At 45.7% G+C, this 26,890-nt stretch overlaps 1 protein-coding gene across 7 annotated transcripts in view; it reads left to right on the forward strand.

Moving 5' to 3' along the window:
* Positions 1 to 26,890, forward strand: part of EPB41L1 (erythrocyte membrane protein band 4.1 like 1) — a 233,597-nt gene that overhangs the window by 162,925 nt on the left and 43,782 nt on the right. For 6 of the 7 annotated variants that reach the window (XM_063960309.1, XM_063960307.1, XM_063960311.1 and 3 more), the window contains 6 exons: positions 3,803 to 3,904; positions 8,104 to 9,360; positions 10,628 to 10,738; positions 11,411 to 11,749; positions 12,285 to 12,395; positions 23,771 to 23,836. In XM_063960309.1, the coding sequence (XP_063816379.1) occupies positions 3,803 to 3,904; positions 8,104 to 9,360; positions 10,628 to 10,738; positions 11,411 to 11,749; positions 12,285 to 12,395; positions 23,771 to 23,836 (1,986 nt within the window). The remainder of the gene's footprint in view (positions 1 to 3,802; positions 3,905 to 8,103; positions 9,361 to 10,627; positions 10,739 to 11,410; positions 11,750 to 12,284; positions 12,396 to 23,770; positions 23,837 to 26,890) is intronic. The other variant, XM_063960314.1, reaches the window with a different exon arrangement.

Consider the following 26,890-nt stretch of genomic DNA (forward strand, 5'->3'; position numbering starts at 1 on the left):
TCCATAGAGTCAGAGCCGCATGACTAAAAGCTCGACCCCCAGATGAATTACGGGAGATTCTAGGTACTGCTAAAAGTCCTTCATCTACAGATCGCAGTAATCGAGTGGGGCAGTATGGGGTCAGAAGCTGCTTCATGTACCTTGGGCCCTGGTCATGTAGTGCTTTGAAACTCAGTAAGCCAATCTTGAAGATGATTCGCCATCTTACAGGCAGCCAGTGAAGGGAGTAGAGGATGGGTGTTATGTGGCTAGAACGGGGCTGGTTGGTTAACAGCCTGGCAGCTGTGTTTTGCACCAGCTGCAAGCGGTGCAATTCTTTTGCTGGGAGAGGGCATTACAGTAGTTTAATCGAGATGATACAAATGCATGTATGACTTTTGGCAGATCATCTGAGGGAATTAAGTGCTTGATTCTGGCTATGTTCCTTAGGTGAAAGAATGAGGATTTGATTGTGGCTGATATCTGATGTTTAAGTGTCAAGTCACCATCCAGGACAACACCAAGATTCCGCACACCATCACTGGTCTGTAATTCAAGTACAAGACTTTTTAAATTTATGAATATACACATTTATTATCACAATGTAAAATAAATAAATATTATTAAAAGAAACAATAGTATCACAAGTAAATAGGTAAGGTACCAATACTGGTCGGCTACTAGTCGCCCAATAGTCCACTTAATACGGCTAGGAATCTCACTTGAGATTTGTTGGAAAGTCACAATATTAAATAGCAGATTAATATTCCAGGTCAAGAACTTGAATTAATATTACCAGTAGTGTTCGTTGGAAAGAGTAGTCATCCCCTTAATGATCAGCTGTGATGTCCTTTAAATGCTGGTGGGGTGTCCAAACTACTGAGACAATGATGACTGGTTGGAAGAAGGCAATTTCCTGGCTGGTCAACTGGAAAGTCCATTAAATGCTGACTGTTGCTGTTGGTAGTGCCAGTGACATAATTCCAAGTGGGGTGATGATTCCAAATTAGTGGCAGAGATAAGGAATAATCCTTTTGTTAGGGCACAGGTGGCATCAGGCTCAACGCGTTTCGCTGGTGTATAGTGTATCCAGCTTCATCAGGAGCATGTATGCAATGTCAGAAGGGTCTCATTAATACCCTGCTAAATGCTAGCAGCCAGGAGATTGCCTTCTCCCAACCAGTCATCATTGCCTCAGTAGTTTGGACACCCCACCAGCATTTAAAGGACATCCCAGCTGATCATTAAGGGGATGACTACTCTTTCCAACGAACAGTATTGGTAATAGTAATCCAAGCTCTTGACCTGGAATATTCATCTGCTATTTAATATTGTGACTTTCCAACAAATCTCAAGTGAGATTCATAGCCAGATTAAGTGGACTATTGGGCGACTGGTGGCCGACCAATATTGGTACCTTACCTATTTACTTGTGATACTATTGTTTCTTTTAATAATATTTATTTATTTTACATTGTGATAATAAATGTGTATATTCATAAATGTAAAAGTCTTGTATTGACTAATACAGCCAGCGCTGGTATACTTCCATATCTATTTATCATATTACGATTTGGGATTTAGACCACCCCTCTACCAGCTGCTGTTGATAGCGCACTTGTACACAGATCTTTTTCGTTTCTAAAAAACGCCCAATGCTAGCAGAGTTGCTCGGTACCTGCCAGGGCCCTGGTGCCAGGCATCTCACGCTGGGTGGCGTATTGAGGCTCGATGTATGAGTACACATCTGTATAAGCAAGTTACTTGTTGTGTGTTAGTAATAAGTAATTTTTCCTGTACGTTTCAGATTCAGCCACATTTTTTAAATGCTAGTTAAAGCCCATCTAAACACGTACCCATAGCCTTAAATGGAATTAAAAGTAAATATCACCTAAACACTTCCGAGAGTTTTTCTTTCACAGAAGCTGCTTTCCGCCATGAAAAATGACTACTAGTATTTTAAAGAAAAATAGATGGATCCCAAAGGGCATTTAGAAAGTTGCATAAAAACATTATGTAAATGGGTTTTGTGAACCATAGCAGTGTACCCGGGCATGTTGCAGACACATTTTATCATTCAGTGTCTTTTTTAAAATATCTAAGGTTACTAGAATTTTTTTCCTAGAACATGTCCAGAATGTTAAAATATACACTGCAGTTATCCTTCTAGGTAGAGAGATTGTGCAATTGCTTGATTAATCTAGGACCCCAGAGAGACTTTTCTTCTGAAGGTTCTGTCTGGAACATCTTAATTCAGCTTGATCACATTTCTACTCCTCTTAGTTTCCCCAGAGATTTATCAAAGAGTTTACCTAAGGGTTGTAACTCTTCCGAAGATCTCAGCAGCAGCTCGCTGTGTCTTGATTAGACTGAATAAGTGGAAATTGAGCCTTTTCCCCTGTAACCATCTCAGTTTGCTTTGGTCTGAAGATTCCACATACTATATTTTGTTGTATCCTTGTTAGTGTCTTGGCACAATGACTTAATGATGTCTGTTGCTTAGATCACGCTTCTCCAGGGATGCTCTCCTCTATACTCCATTTATGGCCTGGATATTTTTGGGCTCATGCACAAATTGTAGGCCATGTTTAATGGCTGTTATTGATCTGGGGGCTTGATTCAGAGATCCGCAGACCCACAAACATTTGAAAAGTACGTAAACCATCTCCGATGTTTGTGGGGCTGCACATGTGCTGAACGAGTCCTGTGAGATCGCACACAGTGCCCCCAAGCTGAAGCAGGATTGACCTGCTGCTGCTGATTGGGGTTGGGGGGATGGCGTCGGCCCCCATTTACTGGGAATGGGGAGACCAATGTCTGTGTCTTCCAATGCAGATTTACTGGCCCCACAAGCAGGCAGGAGGTGCCATTCTGAGTTGGATTTGGCTTAAGCTGGGTACACGACTGATTGGGTAAGCGCTGCCTATCAGCCAAGTATTGTGTACTCAGCGTGAGCCCCATGGCATCTAAAGTAGTTTTGCTTCGGTTATGGCTAAATTCTACAAGGCTAAAGGACCTCTGGCATCATTACCACGTCACCCACCACAAGAAGGGAGAGGAGCAAGGTCAGCACCTGGGACCCAAAATGTACTGTTGTGGGCTCACCTCGCTCGCCGCAAGGTTACTAAAGGGAATAGTTGTTGACATGGATAGTGAAAGTGCTATCCTATTGACTTTGCTACTCCCCCTGACATCAGATGTCCTTTAGCCCACTAGGATTTAGCATCTACTGTGTGCTTTCTATCAGCTCACATGTAATATGTCCCTTTCTGAAAATGTACACTGGAGTTGTTTAACAGACACTGGCACAATTCCAGCATTTTTGTGGCAAGTTACAAATCTCCTGGAAGTAACAGAATGTGAATGGCCTTGAAGTCACCAGATACCCGCCAGAATGAAACATGTCTGGTTGCAAGTCTCCATCCAAGTTTTCTAATGTTAAAGGTATTGTATAAGTTACCAGATTTAATATGCAGTGAGATCGGAACGAGAAATGCTAAAGAAACAACTAGCCAAACAAAAGAGGTGCATCTGGCTTCATAGCTAGAGCTTGGGGTTCCACCGAATTTTCTACTACCAACATTGGTTATCTGTTTAAAGTCCTTCTTTTACATTCACCTGATGCTCAGTGATCCCATACTTCTAATTTCCAGTGTTAAGGGCACTGCCTGCACTATATTTTATGTCTAATTGTAGGTACAATGTCCTTAATAATAATAATATTAATAATATTAATATCATTGTATACATGTTTCTTTGGAACTTGTACATGTGCCATATTGTCACTTAGATTTCCATTTTGCCTTTGATCTGTCTTGAGCAGGACACAGATGAGACTGGAAAAGGAGAAGAGGAGGAACCTGATGCTGCCACTGTACAGGATTCGGATGTTTTCACGGAGAAAAGCTTGGCCTCGTCCCCTGAGGTGCCTCACCTTACTTTTTTAGCCATCATCTTAATCTATTATTTACATTTGGAAATGCACAGAATATTCAGTTCTAGAAGAAAAGATAATAGAATGTGTGATAAAGTCTGTATATACGCATACATCCCTGTCAAGGCCTTTCCACTGTCTTATCGTCTGTATGATTCTTGCTGGGTTTCTAAGGCTACTTTTTCATATATTAGATGAGTTCCTTTCTGGGATAACTGAGGACAGTTAACATTTTTTTTTAGTTATTGTTGTGTAGGGGATCCTTGTTTTCTGGGCCAGTTACTTCAGATTAACTACCTGTTCATTGCACATAACATGTTTGTAAGTAAAGCAAAAATAAAACAAGGGGCGCAAATACTTGTATATTTTTTCTGTACAAGGTAAATACTGGCTGCATTTTCATGTAGCCCACAAATGTTGGACAGCTTTATTTTTACACTGTAATTTAGATTTCAGTTTGAACACACCCCACCAAATCTAACTCTCTCTGCACATGTTATATCTGCCCCACCTGCAGTGCAACATTGTTTTGCCCAGTTTTGTGATTTTTTGCTTTACTTACAAACATGAATCAGGACCAGTGTATGATATTGTTTTGTCAAAGCAAATAAGCAGGTAATTGTGGTACAGTACTGTGCATGATACAACTGCATATTCAGTGGAGCTATTTAAAGTTTTCAAATTAAGTACACCTGTTGCCTACACATACAGTGGATGCAGACAGTGTGATGGTTGAACAGGCTGATTAATACAGTAACTTACTTAGACATGACCAATATTTAGTAGGTATGACCTTAGACTGAGCTAAAAATTGAGGTATAAATCTGGTGGCATCTCATTTTTACCTAACCCCCCCCCCCACACACACACAAAAAAACACTCCCACCATATATGTGATTAGAAAATGTATTACTCGCTAATGGCGTTAAACAATTTATTTTTCTCAAAGTAGTGTATAGCAAAAATAGAACACATCAACTTTAATTTTTTCAATTGACAAGCATAAAAGTCACTTATTTATACCTCTGTTCAAAATGTATGTGTTGTTTAAAACCACATATCCTAAAATCCTCTACCTGAATCTCTTTGGATTTCCTGAAAATAATTACAGTTTGTGAGAGATTTGATACCATTGTTACTGTATGTGTAGATTTGTGTTATGAAATTACTGACAGCAAATTTCCTAATTTTTGATGGTCCCCTGACACATATTTTCCTCCATCGCATCTACAGTAACACATTCACCCACTTACCCCTTCCCTGACAAACATTCTCCATCACGTCTACAGTAACACATTCCCCCTCTCACCCCTCCCCTCCCGAAGCACATTCTCTATTGTGTCTATAGTAATACATTCTCCCACTCATCCCTCCCCTGATGCACATTCTCCATCACGTCTACAGTAACACATTCACCCACTTACCCCTCCCCTGACAAACATTCTCCATCACGTCTACAGTAACACATTCCCCCTCTCACCCCTCCCCTCCCGACGCACATTCTCCTTTGTGTCTATAGTAATACATTCTCCCACTCATCCCTCCCCTGATGCACATTCTCCATCACGTCTACAGTAACACATTCCCCCCTCACCCCTCCCCTGACACACATTCTACATCCAGTCTACAGTAACACATTCCCCCTCTCACCCCCCCGACGCACGTTCTCCATTGTGTCTATAGTAACACAATCCCCACTCACCCCCCCCCCCCCCCGACGCACGTTCTCCATTGTGTCTATAGTAACACATTCCCCACTCACCCCCCCCGACGCACGTTCTCCATTGTGTCTATAGTAACACATTACCCCCTCACCCCCCCCCCCACGCACGTTCTCCATTGTGTCTATAGTAACACATTCCCCACTCACCCCCCCCCCCTCCGACGCACGTTCTCCTTTGTGTCTATAGTAACACATTCCCCTCTCACCCCCCCCCCCCCCCCGACGCACGTTCTCCATTGTGTCTATAGTAACACATTCCCCCACTCACCCCTTCCTTTACACACATTTTCCTTCGTGTCTATAGTAAAACATTCCCCCACTCACCCCCCCCCCCGCCACACAATCTCCATCGTGTCTATAGTAGTAACACATTACCCCCCCCCCCCACCCGACGCACATTCTCCATCATGTCTATAGTAACACATTCTCCCACTCACCCCCCCAACACATATTCTCCATCGTGTCTATAGTAACACATTCCCCCTCTCACCCCTCCCCTGACACGCATTCTCCATCACATCTATTGTAACACATTCCCATTCCCACCCTTCCCATGACGCACATTCTCCATCATGTCTATAGTAACACATTACCCCACTCACCCCCGACATACATTTCCATTGTGTCTACAGTAACACATTCCCCCACTCATACTTCCTCCGACACACATTCTCCATTACATCTATTGTAACACATTCCCACCCCTCCCATGATGCACATTCTTCATTGTGTCTATAGTAATATTACCACATTAACCTCCCTCACCTCTGGTGAAAAAAAAATTCTCACATCACCTTAGTATGCACCAACCACACCGCACCGCATTCTCTTCTGTAATAATACATTCCACAATCACCTTTGTAATAAAACATTCCACCCATCACTTCTTTAATAGCAAATCCCACACCTCACCTCTGAAGTAACAATTTCTACCCGTCACCTCTATAGTAACACATTCCACCCATTACCTGTGAAGCAACACATCCCACTCATTCTCTCTATGGTAGCACATTCTACAAACTACCTCTATAGTAATATCCCCCCCCCCCTTCCCCTCCCGATCTCTGTAACAACACATTACATATGTCACACCTGTAGTACCCCCCCCCTCCTCAGTTCTCCGTCACCACTTTGGAAACACATTCCATATGTCACCTCTGTAGAAACATCGCCCCTCAGCTTTTTGTCATCTCTGTGGAAACACATTGCATATGTCATCTGTGTAGTACAACGTATTACCTGTGTAGTAGCACGTGCACCGTCACATCTGTAATAGCACGTTCTACACATCATCTTTATAGTAATACATTCAACACATCGCCTCTGTAGCAATGCATTCCACACAGCCCCTTTCTAATAGTACTTTCCCCTGTAGCAACACATTCCCCTCTGTCACCTCTGTAGTAACACATTCCACTTATTATCTCTGTAACAACACATCCCCATGCATGTTTTTACCTTCCTGCTGAGACTCAGCTCCTCAGCTGTATGGGGACAATCTAGCAGTGATCAGACAGATTATTTCTTTATTTATTCTGATTTGCTGTCAGACTGAGCTCACTGACGACTACCAGGTCTCAGCTCAGCCGCAGTAAGACCAGGTTCGACGCAGGATATATATAGGGTGTCCATGATGCTGGGACACAAATATTACAATAGTATTTCTTTCCTGTGTGCACCAGTGCTGTAATGTTACTAAAAAATAGTTTTTTGTTGTTGTTTTTAATCTGAGTGAATTCCTCTCAAAATGCTATTTACATTTTGTTTATAGTTTCTTTGTAAATAAGACCCATTAAAAGAAAGAGCAATGTTGTCATTACTTATCAGTGCTTAGATGCTCTGGGGGAGATGTACTAAACCTTGGAGAGTGATAAAGTGGAGTGAGATAAACTACCAACCAGTCAGCTCCTAACTGCCATTTTGTAAACACAGCCTGTTACATGGCAGTTAGGAGCTGATTGGTTGGTAGTTTATTTCTCTCCACTTTATCACTCTCCGAGGCTTAGTACATCTGCCCCTCTATGAGGGAGTTGTACTAAGCAGTTATAAAAATGGATATGTAAGCCAGTGGAGAAGTTGCCCACGGCAACCAATCAGCTGCTCTGTATACTTTCATAGTATGCAAATTCTAAATGTTACTTCAATGATGATTGGTTGCCATGGGCAACTTCTCCACTGGCTCACCTCTCCACTTTTATCACTGCTTAGTACATCTCCCCCTATATCTTTAAAGTGCTGTACATCTATTATACACGTATAGAGACTCCATTAGTAAGCATAGTCAGTTATACTTAGATAATATGATAAGAAGTATTCTCTGTGTAGTGTAATTAGCATACAGTGTATACAAATCTTGCTTTCAAAGCATCTCCAGTTCAGGAAAACAGGAGAGAGATGTAATATAATGACCATTCTTACTCTCACTGTACGTCCGCTGCTAATCCATCTTGCTCTGGTTACCATGCAGGGCATGGAGCAGTGGGTTTTTATAGAGAGGACAGCCGAAAACTCTTATACATCATTTGAAGAAGTGCCAAAACACCAGACTGTCCAAATTTCTGGACATGATATGTGCCCCACAAAGGAAGATCACCTCCAAAAAGACCAGCTTCAAACTGATAGGGAGGAAAGAGAAATCGTGGACCTAACAGAAGAGCGAGGTAGCGAGAAAGCAGTGGTAGTGAAAAAAGGAATGGAGAGAAGAATCAGGTTAACGCAAAGGGAGGAACGCCTGGTGATGGTGACCAGCGAATGGGATAAAGTGGAAAACAGAGCAAGGACAGCACCAGATGGTGCACCTGCCGAGGACAACAGAGAATGGGCAATCAAGTTGGAGAATGTAAAACAAGGCCATGCCCGGAGCAAGGGAGAAGCATCAGATCCAACAGTAATAAAGGAAATAGGAGGAGAAGAACTCTCCATGAAGAAGATAGGGAGAGGAGTAGTGGCATTTGAATCATCAGAAAGATCTCATGACATGAGCAGAACCTTTGTAGCGTTTGGGGACAGCAGGCGTGTCATTGTGTGTGAAGAAGAAGAAGAAGCTGAAGACAGTGCTGATGATACAGAAGGTGAGTGGCACAATGAGGTCCAGTGGGATGAGCAACAGAAGCCTTTAATATGGTGTGAGAGTTCTGGATACCAACAGCTTGAGAAAGCAGAAATCCCAGAGGATATGAACATCGCTGCATTATCCCATCAAAAACATGGGTTATCACATACTGTTATATATAATGACAGAAAAGACGAGAGCCAGCGGGATGAAACAGCAAAGAAAATGTTACGGGAATATGTCACAACTGATATTCTGATGCCAGATGACCACATTGAAGAAATGATAGAAGAAGGCCAAGCAACAAGCACAGATAGTGATGAAGAGGCTGGAACGTCTCGATTGCCAAGTGAACCACTGTCTTCAAGTGTACAAATGACAGCTGAAAGGGGCACAGATGATTTACCATTGGAAGATTGGGGTCCACCAGTGCTTCATTTTATGCTACCAACAATTATACCATTACCAGTGACCATTCCCAGGGAGCGGGGTCATCAGGAGTTAGCTGCAGATAGTAACCAGAGTGAACGAATTCTTCTCCAACCGAATCCGAGGCATCATGCTTCCCCTTATCAGGAAGGAAATATCAGTCCAGCTGAATCCACAACTGACACTCCTGGGGACCTGTCTTCTCCGGATTCTGGCTGTGAAATAACACTCACAGATGTGGCGGTAACTGTGCCCAGTCCTGAGCAGCATGTTTGTAAGGGGGGAGGGAAAATGACACCAAATCTGCTTAGCGATGGCGTGTTGTGGTTTGGCTAGCACGCCGGGCCACTGTATGTGTATACGGAGGGGCATGGTGTCATAATGGGATCTGTCTGCCTGTCTGTGCCAATCCTCTCCCACCATCTGCTTCACGCTGGAGTACCGTCTGGCTTAAAATACCCCGTCCCCAAATATCAGCCCGAAACGCATGGAAGCAAAAGAGGAGACGGGAGGGAGAGCTGGAGGAGGGCTAAAGAGAGAGGTACAACCCCATCCTCTTCTTAACTAAACTGGTAGCACCACTAAAATACATCTCCCTCTCTCCAGGAATCAGGCGTTTTCAGTGACATTACAGTGATTCATTGGCTCCTACAGCTATTTCTTATTCGACTGGGAAAATCCATGCTTGGCAGGTAGCCTGCAGTTCATACCCCATGTTAAATACATGAGTGGATTGAAAAGCCTTGTGTTTTGCTCCTGGAAATGAAGGGGTTACTAATCTCCATCCCACCTCCTCCCTACTCACTGCACTGAGGCTGCTGATTTCTTGCTTTTGTGCTGCACATCTGGACACTGATTCACTGGGCTGCATTAAGCCTGGGAATAGTACTGTATGTACTATGTTTTTAAAAGCCTCAGCGGCATAATGGCCAACTTGATCCACATGGAGAATTACATGATTGTGTTGTCAACTTGTCTTTCTCTTTATTGTCTTCATTCATTTATGTTAATATTTTCCTTTAATGTCCTCCCTCATTTTACCCTCTTTTCCCTTTTTTCACAGTTTATCTCTTCCCATCCTTTCCTTTCCTTTCCTGACCAGCTGTGGACAAAAGAGCAGAATACACTGTCCAATGTGGAACTTTGGCATTAATTTAATACAGCTTAGTGAATCTGGGTCCACTCTGGCCTCGCTTTGATGCTGTACTGCACAGCATCAGTCTCATGCATCGTGCTGCAGGTCTTGCTGTCTGCCCCTTGGGAATCTTTTACTCTAACCCAGTGGTTCTCAACCTCGGTCCTCAAGTACCCCCAACAGTTCATGTTTTCCAGGTCACCTAGCAGTTGAACAGGTGTACTCAATACTCACTGACACATTATAAAAGACCCACAGGTGGAGCTAATTATTTCACTTGCAATCCTGTGAGGAGACCTGGAAAACATGAACTGTTGGGGGTACGTGAGGACCGAGGTTGAGAACCACTGCTCTAACCCTTCTTTCCTACTCTAGAGTCAACCTCTCGAACCAACATCCTGGGAGGAAAGGGATATCCCATCTGCCCTCAAAGATGTCTCCCTGCCGGACCAGGGTTATAGGAAATCCGGGATTGTCCTTTTTCAGGTCAGGGCCATATCCTGCCCTGATTCTGCTCGCACAATGCCGTTCACTGACTTGGTGGGATTTAGACCAGTCTATGTCTGTGTAAATCTAGAACATGATCTATGAAATTGCCGTGAATACACTGCAGTCATTACTGTACATATTGATTCGTAAATAAAACTAATTGAATAAAAAGGTTAATAGTAAAGAGCTCTCATATTTATCCCTCCAACTTGTCTACTGAAATGAGTTCTAAAAAGTCAACTCTCCATGATGGGATACATTAGTATGTGTCTACTTAGTATAGGATTCCAAATATAGACTGTAATTATCTTATGATCCTCATCTGACATAGTAAGCAAGTGGTGATCTGCTGATCATGTTTTACTGTACACTAAAACCTATTCTTTACTCTTCGGTGGACAAGACATCAAATGTCACTGTAGTGGAAAAGATCCTCGTGTTGGCCAGTAGATGTCTTGTTGTAGTTGGATATGTGCTTGCCAGATTTCTTGTTTACATGAAACAAATATGGTGCATTTTCCTTACTGCTAGCCCTGTGTATGAAGTATTATTCCAAATTGTTTTGGAAGGGCAAAGTCACAAACCCATCTGAACGCATCATGCCATCCACCTCTTTCAAGTTTGTCTCACTGCGACTTTTCCCTATCATGGCTTTTTGAATTCTCTTAGAGAGTGAGCAGCAGGGAAGCAGAGGAAGGACGGACAGGAGGCGAGGAGGAACAAAGTGCAGGGCTTCTAAAAGAAAACCAGCTGAGCATTGAGAGGAAGTGCTCAAGCATAACAGTCAGCTCTACATCCAGCCTAGAAGCAGAGGTGGACTTCACTGTCATTGGAGATTACCACTCCAACGTAGGCTTTGAAGACTTCACCCGCAGCCTACCCGAGTTGCACAGAGACCAGGGAGATGGGTCCGGCGGTACACCTGAAAATAATCCTGCAACAGCTCCCCAGAATGCACATGAGGACGACAGGCTGGAAGAGGAGACAACAGAGGTGGAGACAGCGGAGGTACACAGTTACAGCATGGGAATGAGCATCCACACGTACCCTTATCCATGTTGTAATTCTGACCAGTGAATATATCACCTGTGCCATCGTTGCATTGGAGGTGCTGGAAAATGCATGATATATTCAATTACATTTATTTAGAAATGCTGTATCTATGGACATCTGCATATGTTTTATCCACTGCTGTGTTTGTGTGTATAATGTTCTCAGCTTGTGACCTCATACTGCATGTCACCACGTTATACAGTATGTTACTTCCGATATGCATGTTAGCAACATCCATTGTGTGTGGCCATTGCTCTGAATCATGTCATGTGTCTGCCACATGACATCAAGAGTATTTGTAGCATGTGAATGTACATTGTATTTTTGTCATCATGGTATTGAACGTCATTTATTCATCCTGTGCATGGTCATAGCTACTACATGTGTCCTTAAAATGTATATATGCTCATAAAGTGTTGTCCTGTGCCTGGCACACCTAAATAGTCACCTACTACGCAGTATTTCTAGTAACAATTTTCCATCATTACAGTCACAGCTGAAGCCAGTGCAGAAAGAGGTCACCACCAGTGTGACTACAGCAAGCAGGACGGATGGAGAGAACATTACGCAAATACAGATCACCACAACGCAAACCACTCAGGTAACAACATTCTACCCTGTCACATTAGTAGTAACCACTAAGAAGGCTTTTAGTGCCAGGATGCAAAACTAGTATTACAGTATAGGAAAGAAAATCCATGTGATTGGATACCAGGTAGAAAATATAACATGCATTTATATATTTGTCATCATTAACTTACTATGTCATTTATCTTAACGTGTAGCCCTTGAAAAGGTTCTGTAGGTGGAAGGAGCTTTACGACTCATTCTATAATATCTTGCTCTTCAGTAAGTACAAGTAATATGGGGCCTGATTCAGATGTGGTCGGAGGTGCCATTGCTGCTGCTTACATGGAAGCTCTAATATGGTAATGTAGCAGGAGGTATCTGATATAAGTAGACGCCTCCTGCTTGTCAGCGTCTGTGCACACAGTAACAACGCTGGTGATTCTTGGCTCGCCACCATCGGTGTACCATCACGCCACCATCGACAGTCCTATGGCAGGTGACGTTTCTCTGAGTATGGTCTCTGTGGTAGTGGCTGGGCATCTTGGAACGTTGCTTTCACTGACACACCTGCAACACTCCCATTACATGCCCATGAGACAGACTATTTTTTCATTCACTTCAGGCCACCTCCCATTCACCACCCAGGAACAAAAGTGACTTTGGTAAAATAAAAAATTGTAATGCAGCCCCTCGCTGTGGAGGACAAGTGGTGCTTGTCCTCCGAAGTCTAGCTGTATATCTGGAAGACGTGCACCACTTGCCCTCCATAACAAAAGGGTTAAGGCAGGGTTGTAACTAGGGGTTCTTACGGCACCATTGCAGGTCCTAAGACCCTACATTGGATGCTCCGGCCATGCATGTTCTTAGGTCAGCGCGTCGCTGCTTCAGTCGTGGTGCTGCCAACCAACCCACCCCCTAAGGTACCGCTTTATGATGCCATGCGCTCAGGGAGTGCGGGTATTTCAAATGGCGCTGTGAAGTCCTATTATGGTGCTGGGTCTGAGGGTGTGGCCAGCTACCACAGGGGTGTGGCCAGTCACCACAGAGGCTTGGCTAATCATTAGAGAGTAAATGGTCATTAACTCTTTAGAAATGAATATAGAAATGCACTTTAATGAGTACACCGTAGTACTAGGAATGCAGTATAATCATTGGTATCACTAAGGGGGTGCAGACCACAGCAGGTGTCACCATCTAAGATGGTGACACCAAAATGCCTGCTCCTTCACAGTGACGTGATAATATCTTTCAACAACAGATTCCAGTGTTGAGAGAATCTCTGGGGGCAACCCAGCAACTCCAGGAGTGCTAGGCATGCCCCCAGTGTGTTCAAAATAGGGGCGTGTCAGAAGACCATGCCCCTTCCTTTTGAGACCATGCCTCCTTTTTGGACACACACGCTGGGTCTACTTGGAGAACTGAGTGACACCGACCCCAGTGACACCACTGAGTATACTGTAACATATAATAATTAAGCACATAATGGTGATCCTGCCTATATACAGATGTAGCCATGCACATCTCACTGCGATGCGGCATGTTGCATCATGGCATGCTGCATGGCGTGCCAGGCTGCGACTATTCGCAGCCTCACACTCCATGCAGCAAGATGTATTGCAGCATGCTACATCGCAGCAAAGATGAGCATGGCTACTTCTGTATACCACATTAGTGCACTGTACGTGTGATAGGGGACCCAGGTACTAACCAGCCAGTGTTTAAAGTCAATGAGAACTGTATTAGGTCTAATAAAAGTGAAATACATGTCATTATATTACATATTCAACTATCTAAGCTCTTACCACTGGGATGACATAATAGGTTAGTGAATGAATGGAGAGCCACAATTTGATTCCAGTCACTGGCAGGAACTGTGCTGATATGTTTTTCAAAAAATGTTATTGACAGGTAATAGCAAAAAGTCAATAGTACATGTCCAAGACAATAAAACACAGTTGCGTAAAAGGCAAAAATAGAGAAATGAAGCCGACAGAAAACAAGAGGAGAGGACAGGGTTGTGTCATGACCACAGAATTTGATTGGCAGGAGGGTGAATCTTGGTTTAATTTCTATAGAAGCGAACCAAGCAGCCATGTTCATCAGTAGTTCTGCTCTACCAGGTATCTGACCCTCTAATAGAGTAACAGTATATCATTGAAGTGCACAGTCAGTAACCTGACCACTAGAGGAGGTGGTGGGCCCTCAAGCAGTGGAGCCCATCGAGGATTAGGAATTTTTATCCCAATAAAAACATAACCTAAGTTGTCATTCTTCCTTTGACCACATAATCATAATTGGAAGCTACTGATTTACTAGCCGGGCTCAACAGAGCTTGTGTCATTATGTAGTGTGTGCTCCTTGGAAGCCATCTGTTTATTGACTGTTCAGCAGCAGTTTGTCATGTGGCTTGGCAAACTGCTGTACAATTGGAACAGTTTGTATCACAGTTGGGCTACGGCCACACATAGTGGCCAAGTGGGTCCCGTTTAGCGGGACCCGCTTGGCCGGAAGGAGAGTGCACATGTGCAGCAGTCCCGCCGCTGCTGGGTCCGACCGCAGCATGCTGCGGTTGAACTGGACGGCAGGACAACGGAATTTCAGTGTGAACACATACATTTCAATGTATGTGTTCATACAGTGCGGCTGTGCCGCATTGTGGGGGTCATTCCGAGTTGATCGCTAGCTGCCGTTGTTCACAGCGCAGCAATCAGGCTAAAAAACAGCATTTCTGCGCATGCGTATGCACCGCAATGCGCACGCGCGACGTACGGGTACAACGTTTTTGCACAGGTTTTGCAATGGTTTTGCACAGGTTCTAGCTAAGCTTTCAGTCGCACGGCAGAACGTAGGAAGATTGACATGAAGTGGGCGTTTCTGGGTGTCAACCGACTGTTTTTAGGGAGTGCTTAGAAAAATGCGTCAAAAGCCGTCCCACCGTCGTTAGAATCAACGCACACGAAGAGTAACTACAGGGCTGGTCTTGTTTTGCCCAAAAAGATTCTTCTGCAAAGCAAAAATACACTCCCCAGTGGGCGGCGGCAATGTGTTTGCACGGCTGCTAAAGACTGCTAGCGAGCGATCACCTCGGAATGACCGCCTGTGTTACATTGAAATCCTGTGTGTCACTGGCCGGATCCTGTTCTGCGGGACAGGATCCGTGCACAACAGGATCCGTGTGAACAAAGAACCCCCCTCCCGGCCAAGCCGGACCCGCTTGGCCGCTATGTGTGGCCTTAGCCATATGGCCCAATTCAGATCTGATCACTGAGCAGCGATTTTTGCAGTCCTGCAGTCAGATAGTCGCCGCCTATAGGGGTAGTGTATTTTCGCTGTGCAAGTGTGCGATCGCATATTTAGCAGAGCTGTACAAACTGATTTTGTGCAGGCCAGGACTTACTCAGCCGCTGCGATCACATCAGGCTGTTCGGGGCCGGATTGGACGTCAGACACCCTCCCTGAAAACGCTTGAGCCTGCCTGTGTTTTTCCGAACACTCCCAGAAAGTTGCCACCCACAAACGGCCTCTTCCTGTCAATCTCCTTGCGAACGCCTGTGCGAATGGATCCTTCACACAATCCCGTCACTGACCTGCGATCCCCTTTGCAGCCGTGCGACGCACCGGCGCAGTACGGTGCATACGCATGCACAGTTCAGATCTGATCACCTCCTGTGCGAAAATGCACACCAGCGATCAGATCTGAATGACCCCCTAAGTTCTACAAACTGCGGTTTGAGACCTAGCATTTCTTGCTATCTGATATGAACTTTTCTCTTACGTCCTAGAGGATGCTGGGGACTCCGTAAGGACCATGGGGTATAGAGGGGCTCCGCAGGAGACATGGGCACCTAAAAGAACTTTCTAGTATGGTGTGCACTGGCTCCTCCCTCTATGCCCCTCCTCCAGACCTCAGTTAGATCTTGTGCCCAGAGGAGATAGGGTGCATTACAGGGAGCTCTCCTGAGTTTTCTGTAAAAAGAATTTTGTTAGGTTTTTTATTTTCAGGGAGCTCTGCTGGCAACAGACTCCCTGCATCGTGGGACTGAGGAGAGAGAAGCAGACCCACTTCTTAAGAGTTAAGGGCTCTGCTTCTTAGGCTACTGGACACCATTAGCTCCAGAGGGAGTCGGAACACAGGTCTCACCCTGGGGTTCGTCCTGGAGCCGCGCCGCCATCCTCCTCACAGATGCCGGAAAAAAGAAGCCGGGTGAGTATGTCAGACAAAAGAAGACATCAGGCGGCAGAAGACTTAAGATCTTCATGAGGTAAGCGCGCAGCAGGAAGCTGCGCGCCATTGCTCCGACACTTACACACACACATGGCACTGATGGGTGCAGGGCGCAGGGGGGGCACCCTGGGCAGCAATAAACCTCGTTTTAGGCAAAAAAGTATGTAGTTAGGCTGCGGATGCAGTAAACTACGGATCCCCGCCATTTTTTTCAAATTCACGAGCGGGACCGAAGCCCGCCACGCGAGGGGGCGGAGCTTGATCCCTCAGCACTAACCAGCGCCATTTTCTCCACAGAGGCTGCAGAGAACGCTGGCTCCCCGGACTCTCCCCTGCTGAGCATCAGAGGGCTGAAAAAAAGAGAGGGGGGCACATAATTAAGGCGCAGTGAGTGGGGAAATCTATATACATTTATATATATAAAAGCACTATCTGGTTTTTTTTTTTCCTGGGTCAGTTGGTGCTGGTGTGTGCTGGCATACTCTCTCTCTGTCTCTCCAAAGGGCCTTCTTTAGGGAATTGTCCCCTTATAGTTATATCCCAGTGTGTGTGGGGTGTCGGTACGTGTGTCGGCATGTCTGAAACGGAAGGCTTATCCAAAGAGGAGGTGGAACAGATGAGTGGTGTGTCTCAGTCGGCGGTGCCGACTCAGGATTGGATGGCTATGTGGCATATGTTAAATGCTAGTGTAGCTTCACTGCATAAAAGACTGGACAAAGCAGAGTCCAGTGCGTCGGCAGGTAATCAATCTACGGATTATACCGACTCACAGGACCCGTCGGGGTCTCAGAAAAGTCCCTTCTCACAAATAAGGGACACAGATACCGACAAGGACTCTGATTCCAGTGTTGACTATGATGAAGCAAGATTGCACCCCAGGGTGACAAAAAGTATTCAGTGCATGATTATTGCAATAAAAGATGTGTTACATATCACTGATGAGCCCTCGGTGCCCGACACGAGGATACACATGTTTAAGGGAAAGAAAGAAGTTATAAACTTTCCTCCTTCCCATGAAATTAATGAGTTATGTGAAAGCATGGGAAACTCCAGATAAGAAACTGCAGATTCCCAAAAGGGTTCTTATGACGTACCCTTTCCCTATACAGGACAGGGTACATTGGGAATCCTCTCCCACAGTGGACAAAGCCTTAACACGCCTTTCCAAGAAGGTGGCGCTACCGTCTCCTGACACAGCGGCCCTCAAGGATCCTGCGGACCGCAGGCAAGAGACTACACTAAAGTCTATCTACACTCATACTGGTACTTTGCTTAGACCGGCAATTGCGTCGGCATGGGTATGTAGTGCAGTAGCAGCTTGGACGGATACACTGTCAGCTGACCTTGATACCCTAGATAGGGATACAATTTTCTTAACATTAGCTCATATTAAGGACGCAGTCTTATATATGAGGGACGCTCAAAGAGACATTGGTTTACTGGGTTCAAGAGCCAATGCTAGGGCTATTTCGGCAAGAAGAGCCTTATGGATCCGCCAATAGACGGGGGATGCAGACTCAAAAAGGCATATGGAGGTTTTACCTTACAAAGGTGATGTATTGTTTGGGGACGGCCTCGCGGACCTGATCTCTACAGCTACCGCGGGTAAGTCGACCTTTTTAGCTTTTGTTCCCCAACAGCAAAAGAAAACCCCACAATATCAGATGCAGTCCTTTCGGTCGCATAGATCCAGAAGAGGTCGGGGCTCCTCTTTCCTCGCCAGAGGTAAGGGTAGAGGCAAGAGGACACCTGCTGCGGCTGGTTCCCAAGAGCAGAAGTCCTCCCCGGCTTCCGCTAAGTCTACCGCATGACGCTGGGGCTCCCCTGCGGGAGTCCGCACAGGTGGGGGCACGCCTTCGACTATTCAGCCAAGTCTGGGTTCAGTCAGACGTGGACCCTTGGGTGATAGAAATAGTCTCCCAGGGCTACAAGCTGGAATTCGAAGAGGTGCCCCCACGCCGATTTTTCAAGTCGGCCTTACCAGCTTCTACCCCAGAGCGGGAAGTAGTGCTAGCTGCAATTCAAATGCTGTGTCAGCAGCGAGTGATTATCAGGGTTCCTCTGAGCCAACAGGGAAAAGGGTATTATTCAACCCTATTTGTGGTTCCGAAGCCGGATGGTTCGGTAAGGCCCATTTTAAACCTAAAATCCCTGAACTTGTACCTGAAAAGATTCAAATTCAAGATGGAATCGCTCCGAGCGGTGATAGCCTGCCTGGAAGGGGGGATTTTATGGTGTCACTGGACATAAAGGATGCTTACCTTCATGTCCCCATATATCCCTCTCATCAGTAGTACCTGAGATTCGCGGTACAGGATTGTCATTATCAGTTTCAGACGTTGCCGTTTGGGCTGCCACGGCCCGAGGATTTTCACCAAGATAATGGCGGAAATGATGGTGATCCTGCGCAAGCGAGGAGTCACAATTATCCCATACTTGGATGATCTCCTGATAAAAGCGAGATCAAGAGAGCAATTACTGGAGAACGTGTCACTCTCTCAGAGAGTGCTTCAACAACATGGGTGGATTCTCAATCTACCAAAGTCACAGTTGGTTCCGACAACTCGACTACCGTTCCTAGGCATGATACTGGACACGGAACAAAAGAAAGTTTTCCTCCCGTTGGAAAAAGTCCAGGACCTCCAGAACATGGTCCGAGAACTACTAAAGCCGAAAAGAGTGTCAGCTCATCAATGCACTCGGGTTCTGGGGAAAATGGTGGCAACTTACGAGGCCATTCCCTTCGGCAGGTTCCATGCAAGGATGTTTCAATGGGATCTTCTGGACAAATGGTCCGGGTCCCATCTACAATTACATCAAAAAATAACACTGTCCCCCAGGGCCAGGGTGTCTCTTCTATGGTGGCTACAAAGTGCTCACCTTCTAGAGGGTCGCAGGTTCGGCATTCAGGACTGGATCCTGGTAACCACGGACGCGAGCCTCCGAGGATGGGGAGCAGTCACCCAAGGAAGAAATTTTCAGGGACTATGGTCAGACCAGGAGTCCTGTCTACACATCAACGTGTTGGAGCTAAGGGCCATATACAACGGCCTTCGACAAGCGGAGAATCTTCGCAACCTACCAGTTCTGATTCAATCAGACAATGTCACAGCAGTAGCTCATGTGAACCGCCAAGGCGGGACAAGAAGCAGAGTCGCGATGGCGGAAGCCACCAGGATTCTTCGCTGGGCGGAAAATCACGTAAGCGCTCTGTCAGCTGTCTTCATTCCGGGAATGGACAACTGGGAAGCAGACTTCCTCAGCAGACACGATCTCCATCTAGGAGAGTGGGGACTTCATCAAGAAGTCTTTGCAGTGATAACGGGTCTCTGGGGAGTTCCTCAAATAGACATGATGGTGTCACGCCTCAACAAGAAGCTTTGGAGGTATTGTGCCAGGTCCCGGGACCCTCAGGCAATAGCAGTAGACGCTCTGGTAACGCCATGGGTGTTCCAGTCGGTCTATGTGTTTCCTCCACTTCCTCTCATCACAAAAGTGTTGAGGATCATAAGACGAAAAAGAGTACAGACAATACTCATTGTTCCAGACTGGCCTCGAAGGGCCTGGTACTCAGATTTTCAGGAGATGCTCACAGAAGATCCTTGGCCTCTTCCTCTAAGAGAGGACCTGTTACAGCAGAGGCCCTGTCTGTTCCAAGACTTACCGCGGTTACGTTTGACGGCATGGCGGTTGAACGCCGGATCCTACCGGAGAAGGGTATTCCGGAGGAGGTCATACCTACTCTAATAAAGGCTAGGAAGGAGGTGACGTCAAAACATTATCACCGTATCTGGCGGAAATATGTCTCTTGGTGTGAAACCAAGAATGCTCCTACGGAAGATTTCCATCTGGGTCGTTTTCTCCACTTCCTACAGACAGGAGTGGATATGGGCCTAAAGTTAGGCTCTGTTAAAGTACAGATTTCGGCTTTGTCAATATTCTTTCAGAAGGAATTGGCTTTTCTTCCAGAAGTCCAGACTTTTGTACAAGGAGTACTGCACATCCAGCCTCCTTTTGTGCCCCCAGTGGCACCATGGGACCTGAACGTGGTGTTGCAGTTCCTTAAATCACACTGGTTTGAACCCCTTAAAACGGTGGAGTTAAAATTTCTCACCTGGAAGGTGGTCATGTTGTTAGCCTTGGCATCTGCGAGGCGTGTGTCAGAATTGGAGGCCTTGTCTTACAAGAGCCCTTACTTGATTTTTCATGTGGATAGAGCGGAACTGAGGACTCGTCCTCAATTTTTATCCAAGGTGGTGTCTTAATTTCATATGAACCAACCTATTGTGGTGCCTGTGGCTACGAGTGACTTGGAGGATTCCATGTCCCTGGATGTAATCAGGGCCTTAAAAATGTATGTAGCCAGGACGGCTAGAATTAGGAAAACAGATGCATTGTTTGTCCTGTATGCTGCCAACAAGATTGGCGCGCCTGCTTCGAAGCAGACTATTGCTCGCTGGATCTGTAACATGATTCAGCAGGCTTATGTTACGGCTGGATTGCCGTTACCGCATTCAGTAAAGGCCCATTCCACTAGGAAGGTGGGCTCTTCTTGGGCGGCTGCCCGGGGCGTCTCGGCATTACAGCTTTGCCGAGCAGCAACTTGGTCGGGGTCAAACACTTTTGCTAAATTCTACAAGTTTGATACCCTGGCTGATGAGGACCTAGCATTTGCTCAGTCGGTACTGCAGAGTCATCCGCACTCTCCCGCCCGATTGGGAGCTTTGGTATAAACCCCATGGTCCTTACGGAGTCCCCAGCATCCTCTAGGACGTAAGAGAAAATAAGATTTTAAACCTACCGGTAAATCTTTTTCTCCTAGTCCGTAGAGGATGCTGGGCGCCCGTCCCAGTGCGGAAAATCTGCAAGACTTGTATATAGTTATTGCTTACATAAGGGTTATGTTACAGTTAGAATCGGTCTTGGACCGATACTGTTGTTTGTTCATACTGTTAACTGGTTATGTGTATTCCAGGTTATATGGTATGATTGGTGTGGGCTGGTATGAATCTTGCCCTTAGATTAACAAAATCCTTTCCTCGTATTGTCCATCTCCTCTGGGCACAGTTCTCTAACTGAGGTCTGGAGGAGGGGCATAGAGGGAGGAGCCAGTGCACACCATACTAGAAAGTTCTTTTAGGTGCCCATGTCTCCTGCGGAGCCCGTCTATACCCCATGGTCCTTATGGAGTCCCCAGCATCCTCTACGGACTAGGAGAAAAAGATTTACCGGTAGGTTTAAAATCTTATTTTTACCTTTAATAAATTGCTTAGTACACAAACTACACATCAAATAACAAGAAAGTACATAGTTTATAGATTACGCCCTCCACTTAGTAAATTGACATTCTCACTATTTTAATGTTTTGTCGGGTAAATTGTCAGGAGATGGGCAATTTCAACATTTTTTTTCTATTTGTTTTATGTATTTACTTATTTTTTTTTACTGTCAAAAACCTGCTTCAAGTCTCTCTTGCTCCTTGGTGATAATAGATTATTTATAATTGTTTTTGGTATGCAGATTGTGGACCATATTCAGAGATGAACGCAGATCGCTGGGGTTCCCAGCACAGGCCAAGGCTGCCCAGCATGTGTGAGGCGGCCATCCTGATGCGTCGGCAATTAGATAGTGGATGCATCGGAACTAAGGTTGACCCCGGGCTGTCAGGCGGTTGGCTGTAATTTTTTTTTTATCGGACCGGCTACGTGTGATGTCTTGCAGCCACCCAAAAAACAGTACTGGCCCTGCTCTATTCGGGATAAACGTGCCCCTGCCACCGCCACTCCTCCCCCCCCCCTTCCCACGGCTGCTGCTGTCAATCACACAATGTGTAAGGTCGTGCCTGTGCGTGTGCGCAAACCTCCTAGAGGCGGCCACTGCGTGCGAACGCGCGGCTGCGTCCAGGTCTGAATTAGCCCCTATATACGGCTGCTCTACCCTTTTTGCAGGTAGTGCCATGATGATTTCTGTGGGACTCCCTAGTTACCCCAGTTCTGCTTCCAAAATTAGGAATATAGACTTCAAGTATAACACTATATTTTACAGTTTGCGTGTCTGGGAGCTGACATTAAATGCCTAGCTCAACAGACTGGTTGATCATTGCCACTGTTTGGAGCTATGCAAGAAGTAGAAATAGCTGGGCAATAGCTTTATTTTAAATAAAATAAATCAACAGGGACAGGAAGATCAATGTCTAAGCCTAAAGGCCCATACACACTTGACGATGCACACGTCGTTAACGACCGTCGTTAACGACTTCCCTTGAACTTCCCCTGAACAGCTGAGCAAACGACATGAGCATACACACTACCAACGACCAAAGACCATTCATCGTTGAAGCATCCAAGCTGAACAGTTTATTAAAATAATGAGCTGGGAACAGGGCTGGTGAACAGTGGCTTGGTCGTTGGTCGTTCACACCATAAACATTCAACGACGTCTCTGGTCGGTAACGACCATAGTGAAAATTGAGCATACATGCTCCACAGATAAGCGAGGGTCCCGCGGGGCCGCGCATTGGTGGTCGTCGGATGCATAAACACTTGACGATATAATGAGCGACGTCGTTGATGAGGGCTTAAATGAACGACGTCGCTCATTTTATCCTCAAGTGTGTATGGGCCTTAAGTGACGGCATCAAACTGAGCATAAAGCTGACAAATATTTCAGGTATAGAACAGGTAGGATCAGTGGAGTTCCATACACCAAGATATTGTTGTCTGGGCCCTTCATGGGTGACTAGTAGGACTAGGAAGCTATACCAGGGTCAAGCAGGAGCACAACAGACTTTTCACCTCAGAAAGGTATTTCATTCTGCCGACAGCATTGGTGTAAAGATATCCCTGCTTATTTGTTATTATTTATTAACAGTTATTTGTATAGCACCGGTATATTCCGTAGTGGTGTACAATTGGGAACAAAATCATAATAAATAGAGACTGGGTTATAACAGACAGACAGACAGAGAGGTAAGACGACTCTGCTCAAAAGCTTACAATCTATAGCTTACTGCTCTAGTCTTTCAGAAAAGTACACAGAATAAATGAAATACACTCGTTTATCTAGTTTGCTTAAATGAATATAAAGACATACAGTATATACAGTTTATGAGCCTAGCTTATAATGAAGCGTTTTGTTTATTTCTATTTCACACAAATCTCTCTCTTTTTTTTTTTGGTCAGGTGGATGGGAAGAAGGATGTTGTCAGCAGCCAAACTGCAACCTCTCCGACAGTAACTCCAGTGCAGGTGTGATTACTCTCTGCTGTGATCCGCTGTCATAGCGGTTTCACCACTTATAGATATTAAGAAATCTATGTTCTTCCTGTGAGCAGTACATAGGGCCAGATTCATGCTTGTAAGTAAAGTAAAAAAGCAAGCAACTGGGCAAAACCATTTTGCACTGCAGGTGGGGCAGATGTAACGTGCAGAGAGATTTAGATTTGGGTGGGTATACTTTTTCTGTGCAGTGTAAATACTGGCTGCTTTTGCGTGTAGCCCACAAATACTGGACAGCTTTGTTTTTACACTGCAATTTAGATTCCAGTTTGAACACGCCCTTCCCAAATCTCTCTGCACATGTTACATCTGCCCCACCTGCAGTTCATCATGATTTTGGTCAGTTGCTTACTTTTTTGCTTTACTTACAAGCATACTGTACATCAGGCTCATTGTACTGAAGTAGTATCTTCCGTTCCACCACCACCTGCACAGGCAGCACATTGGTTATTTTAGGTGGAGAATTCTTTTAAAGTGTTATAAAACATTAGAAATCTCATCTTAAAGTGGTTGTCCACCTACAGAATGTAATTGGGTGCAACATATCAAACCATTTGTTTTAATTGTAAATGCATCCAGCACAACAGTCAATAAGTTTTTAGCATGTATAGTTTATGCTTGATTTTTCACCCATGTACCTAGATGCCTCCTCATACATTAAGGTGCAAGCCAAGTCTCCACTAGGAGATGTCACTGCAAACTACAAGAAGGGCACCAAGCTGTGTGCCTGATTTAGGTCTCAACGTATCCGGCACATAGGACACGAAGTACCAATGTTCAGTACTTTGCGTATGGGTCCTATGTCTTCAGATGCACTATGGCTGCAGATGTCAGAAGACTGACAGTCTTCAGATGTTTGGGGGTGAGGAGGGGGTGGCGAAGGCAGCCCTTTCTCATAACGGAGGCGTGTCGCCTTCATTTTGTGGGAGTGCCGACGCCAGGGTTTCTGTCTTCTGGTGGAGATTTCCCGGCCTTCTAGAAGGAAGTGCTGTGGCCGGATGGTGTGACCCCATGGGTCACTCAGCCACCTGATGGAGCTGCAGGTGATCCGATACTGGGTCCTCAGACACAACACTGGATCACAAATGCATGCAGAAGGCGTCTACTTATACCAGACTCCTCCTGCTGCATTACTATATCTGAGCATAGCTGCTGCTTCCAAGTAAGCAGCAGTGATGGTCCCTCCAACCACATCTGACTCAGGCCCGTGTGCAGAAAATCTGTATAGACGAATACTGCAAAGGGTAATGGTCACAGGCATTTCTCATCCAAAGTGAGCATATCCATTCTTCCATCTGCACAGCAAGAAATGCCCCTAAAATGTTCCCTCTTTTTTTAATTTCAAGATGATAAGCGCTATTTCTCTTACGTCCTAGAGGTTACTGGGGTCCACATTAGTACCATGGGGTATAGACAGGTCCACTAGGAGCTTTGGGCACTTTAAGAATTCAATAGTGCGCACTGGCTCCTCCATCTATGCCCCTCTCACCAGACCCAGTTTAGAAAATGTGCCCGGAGGAGCCAGTCACGCTTAGGGAAGCTCCTGAAGAGTTTTCTGCATTTATTTTATGTTTGTTGTTTTCAGGCAGGTCTGATTGGCACCAGACTGCCTGCTTCGTGGGACTTAGGGGGGAGAACGGCCCAACTTCCTAAAGAGTTATTGGTCCCGTTTCTCCACTGACAGGACACTGAGCTCCTGAGGGAGTCATTCGCAAGCCCCACCACGGCGAGCGTACCCTCCCGCAGCACGCCGCCACCCCTAACAGAGCCAGAAGATAGAGAGTAGTGAGTACAGCACTGGCATCCCGGTTAGCGGGTCGCCGGCGGGAATGGCGGCACAAGGGTAGGAGCGCAGCTCTGAGTGCAGGCTGTGCTCCAGGGGGCTCAGAGGACATACACAGATGTGTGTCCTGCTGTGAGGGGTGCGCTGAGCCATCACTGATTACCCACACTGGCTAACATACCTAACAAGGCTTTTTAACCCTCTGTTGGGAATAAAAATTACCTCAGGCCAGTATAAAAAGGCGGGAAGCTGAGCACCACTAAGGGGGCGGGCTTCACTATGAGCGGATCCAGCATATCACCAGCGCCATTTTCGCTCTGCAGCTTACACTAACAGGAATCACAGGGAAGCACAGCTCCTCCACAAAGACTCCACGTCTCCTCAGTGGTACCAGGGGGTCTTAGAAGGGGGGGAGTGTTGTAGTATACTAAGCCCTATTAAGGGACTTAGTGTGGCGATCCAGCTAAGTTTTACTTGGCTACAAGGGTGCTGTGTGGCTGGCTCCAATTTCTGTGTCCCCCACGAGGGCTCTGTGTGCATTAAACTGTGTTTTCACCTTCTGTCTGTGCGTGTGTGTGTGTGTGTGTCCCTTCACGTTACCATGTCCAGGGACTGTGTTTCCTGCACAGCTGAGTGTCTTTCTTCCCCCGGAGACTCATTACCCTGTACTCAGGATAGTGCACATTCTCAGGCTAGTGGGGCAGAACCCCCATGGTTAGCTTCCATTAAAGGGATGATATCTAATATTTCTACTAAATTATCCCATAATGAGAAAGAGACGCAATTCTTAAGACAGTCTATGGATGACCTGATGAATAAAGATTTAGTTCTCATACCAGCGCCTCAAACCCCCGCCATTTGCCCACAAAAGTGTTCTCTGGCCCGGCTCATGCAGGATGATACTGATGACGATACATCAGATCCAGAGGAGGGTGAAGTGGATGCGAGTGGGGGGGATGCGGTCCTGTCACAAGGAATACAGGCCCTGATGGAGGCTATCAGAAATGTCCTGCACATTCCTGACAAGACGGCGGAGGTAGAGGAGGAATGTTATTTTAATGTAAAAAAGAAATCCTAAGGCCCTCATTCCGAGTTGTTCGCTCGTTCTTTTTCATCGCATCGCAGTGAAAATCCGCTTAGTACGCATGCGCAAAGTTCGCACTGCGACTGCGCCAAGTAACTTTACTATGAAGAAAGTATTTTTACTCACGGCTTTTTCTTCGCTCCGGCGATCGTAATGT

This window comes from Pseudophryne corroboree, chromosome 3 (assembly GCF_028390025.1).
Source record: "Pseudophryne corroboree isolate aPseCor3 chromosome 3, aPseCor3.hap2, whole genome shotgun sequence".
NCBI classification, from domain to species: domain Eukaryota; kingdom Metazoa; phylum Chordata; class Amphibia; order Anura; family Myobatrachidae; genus Pseudophryne; species Pseudophryne corroboree.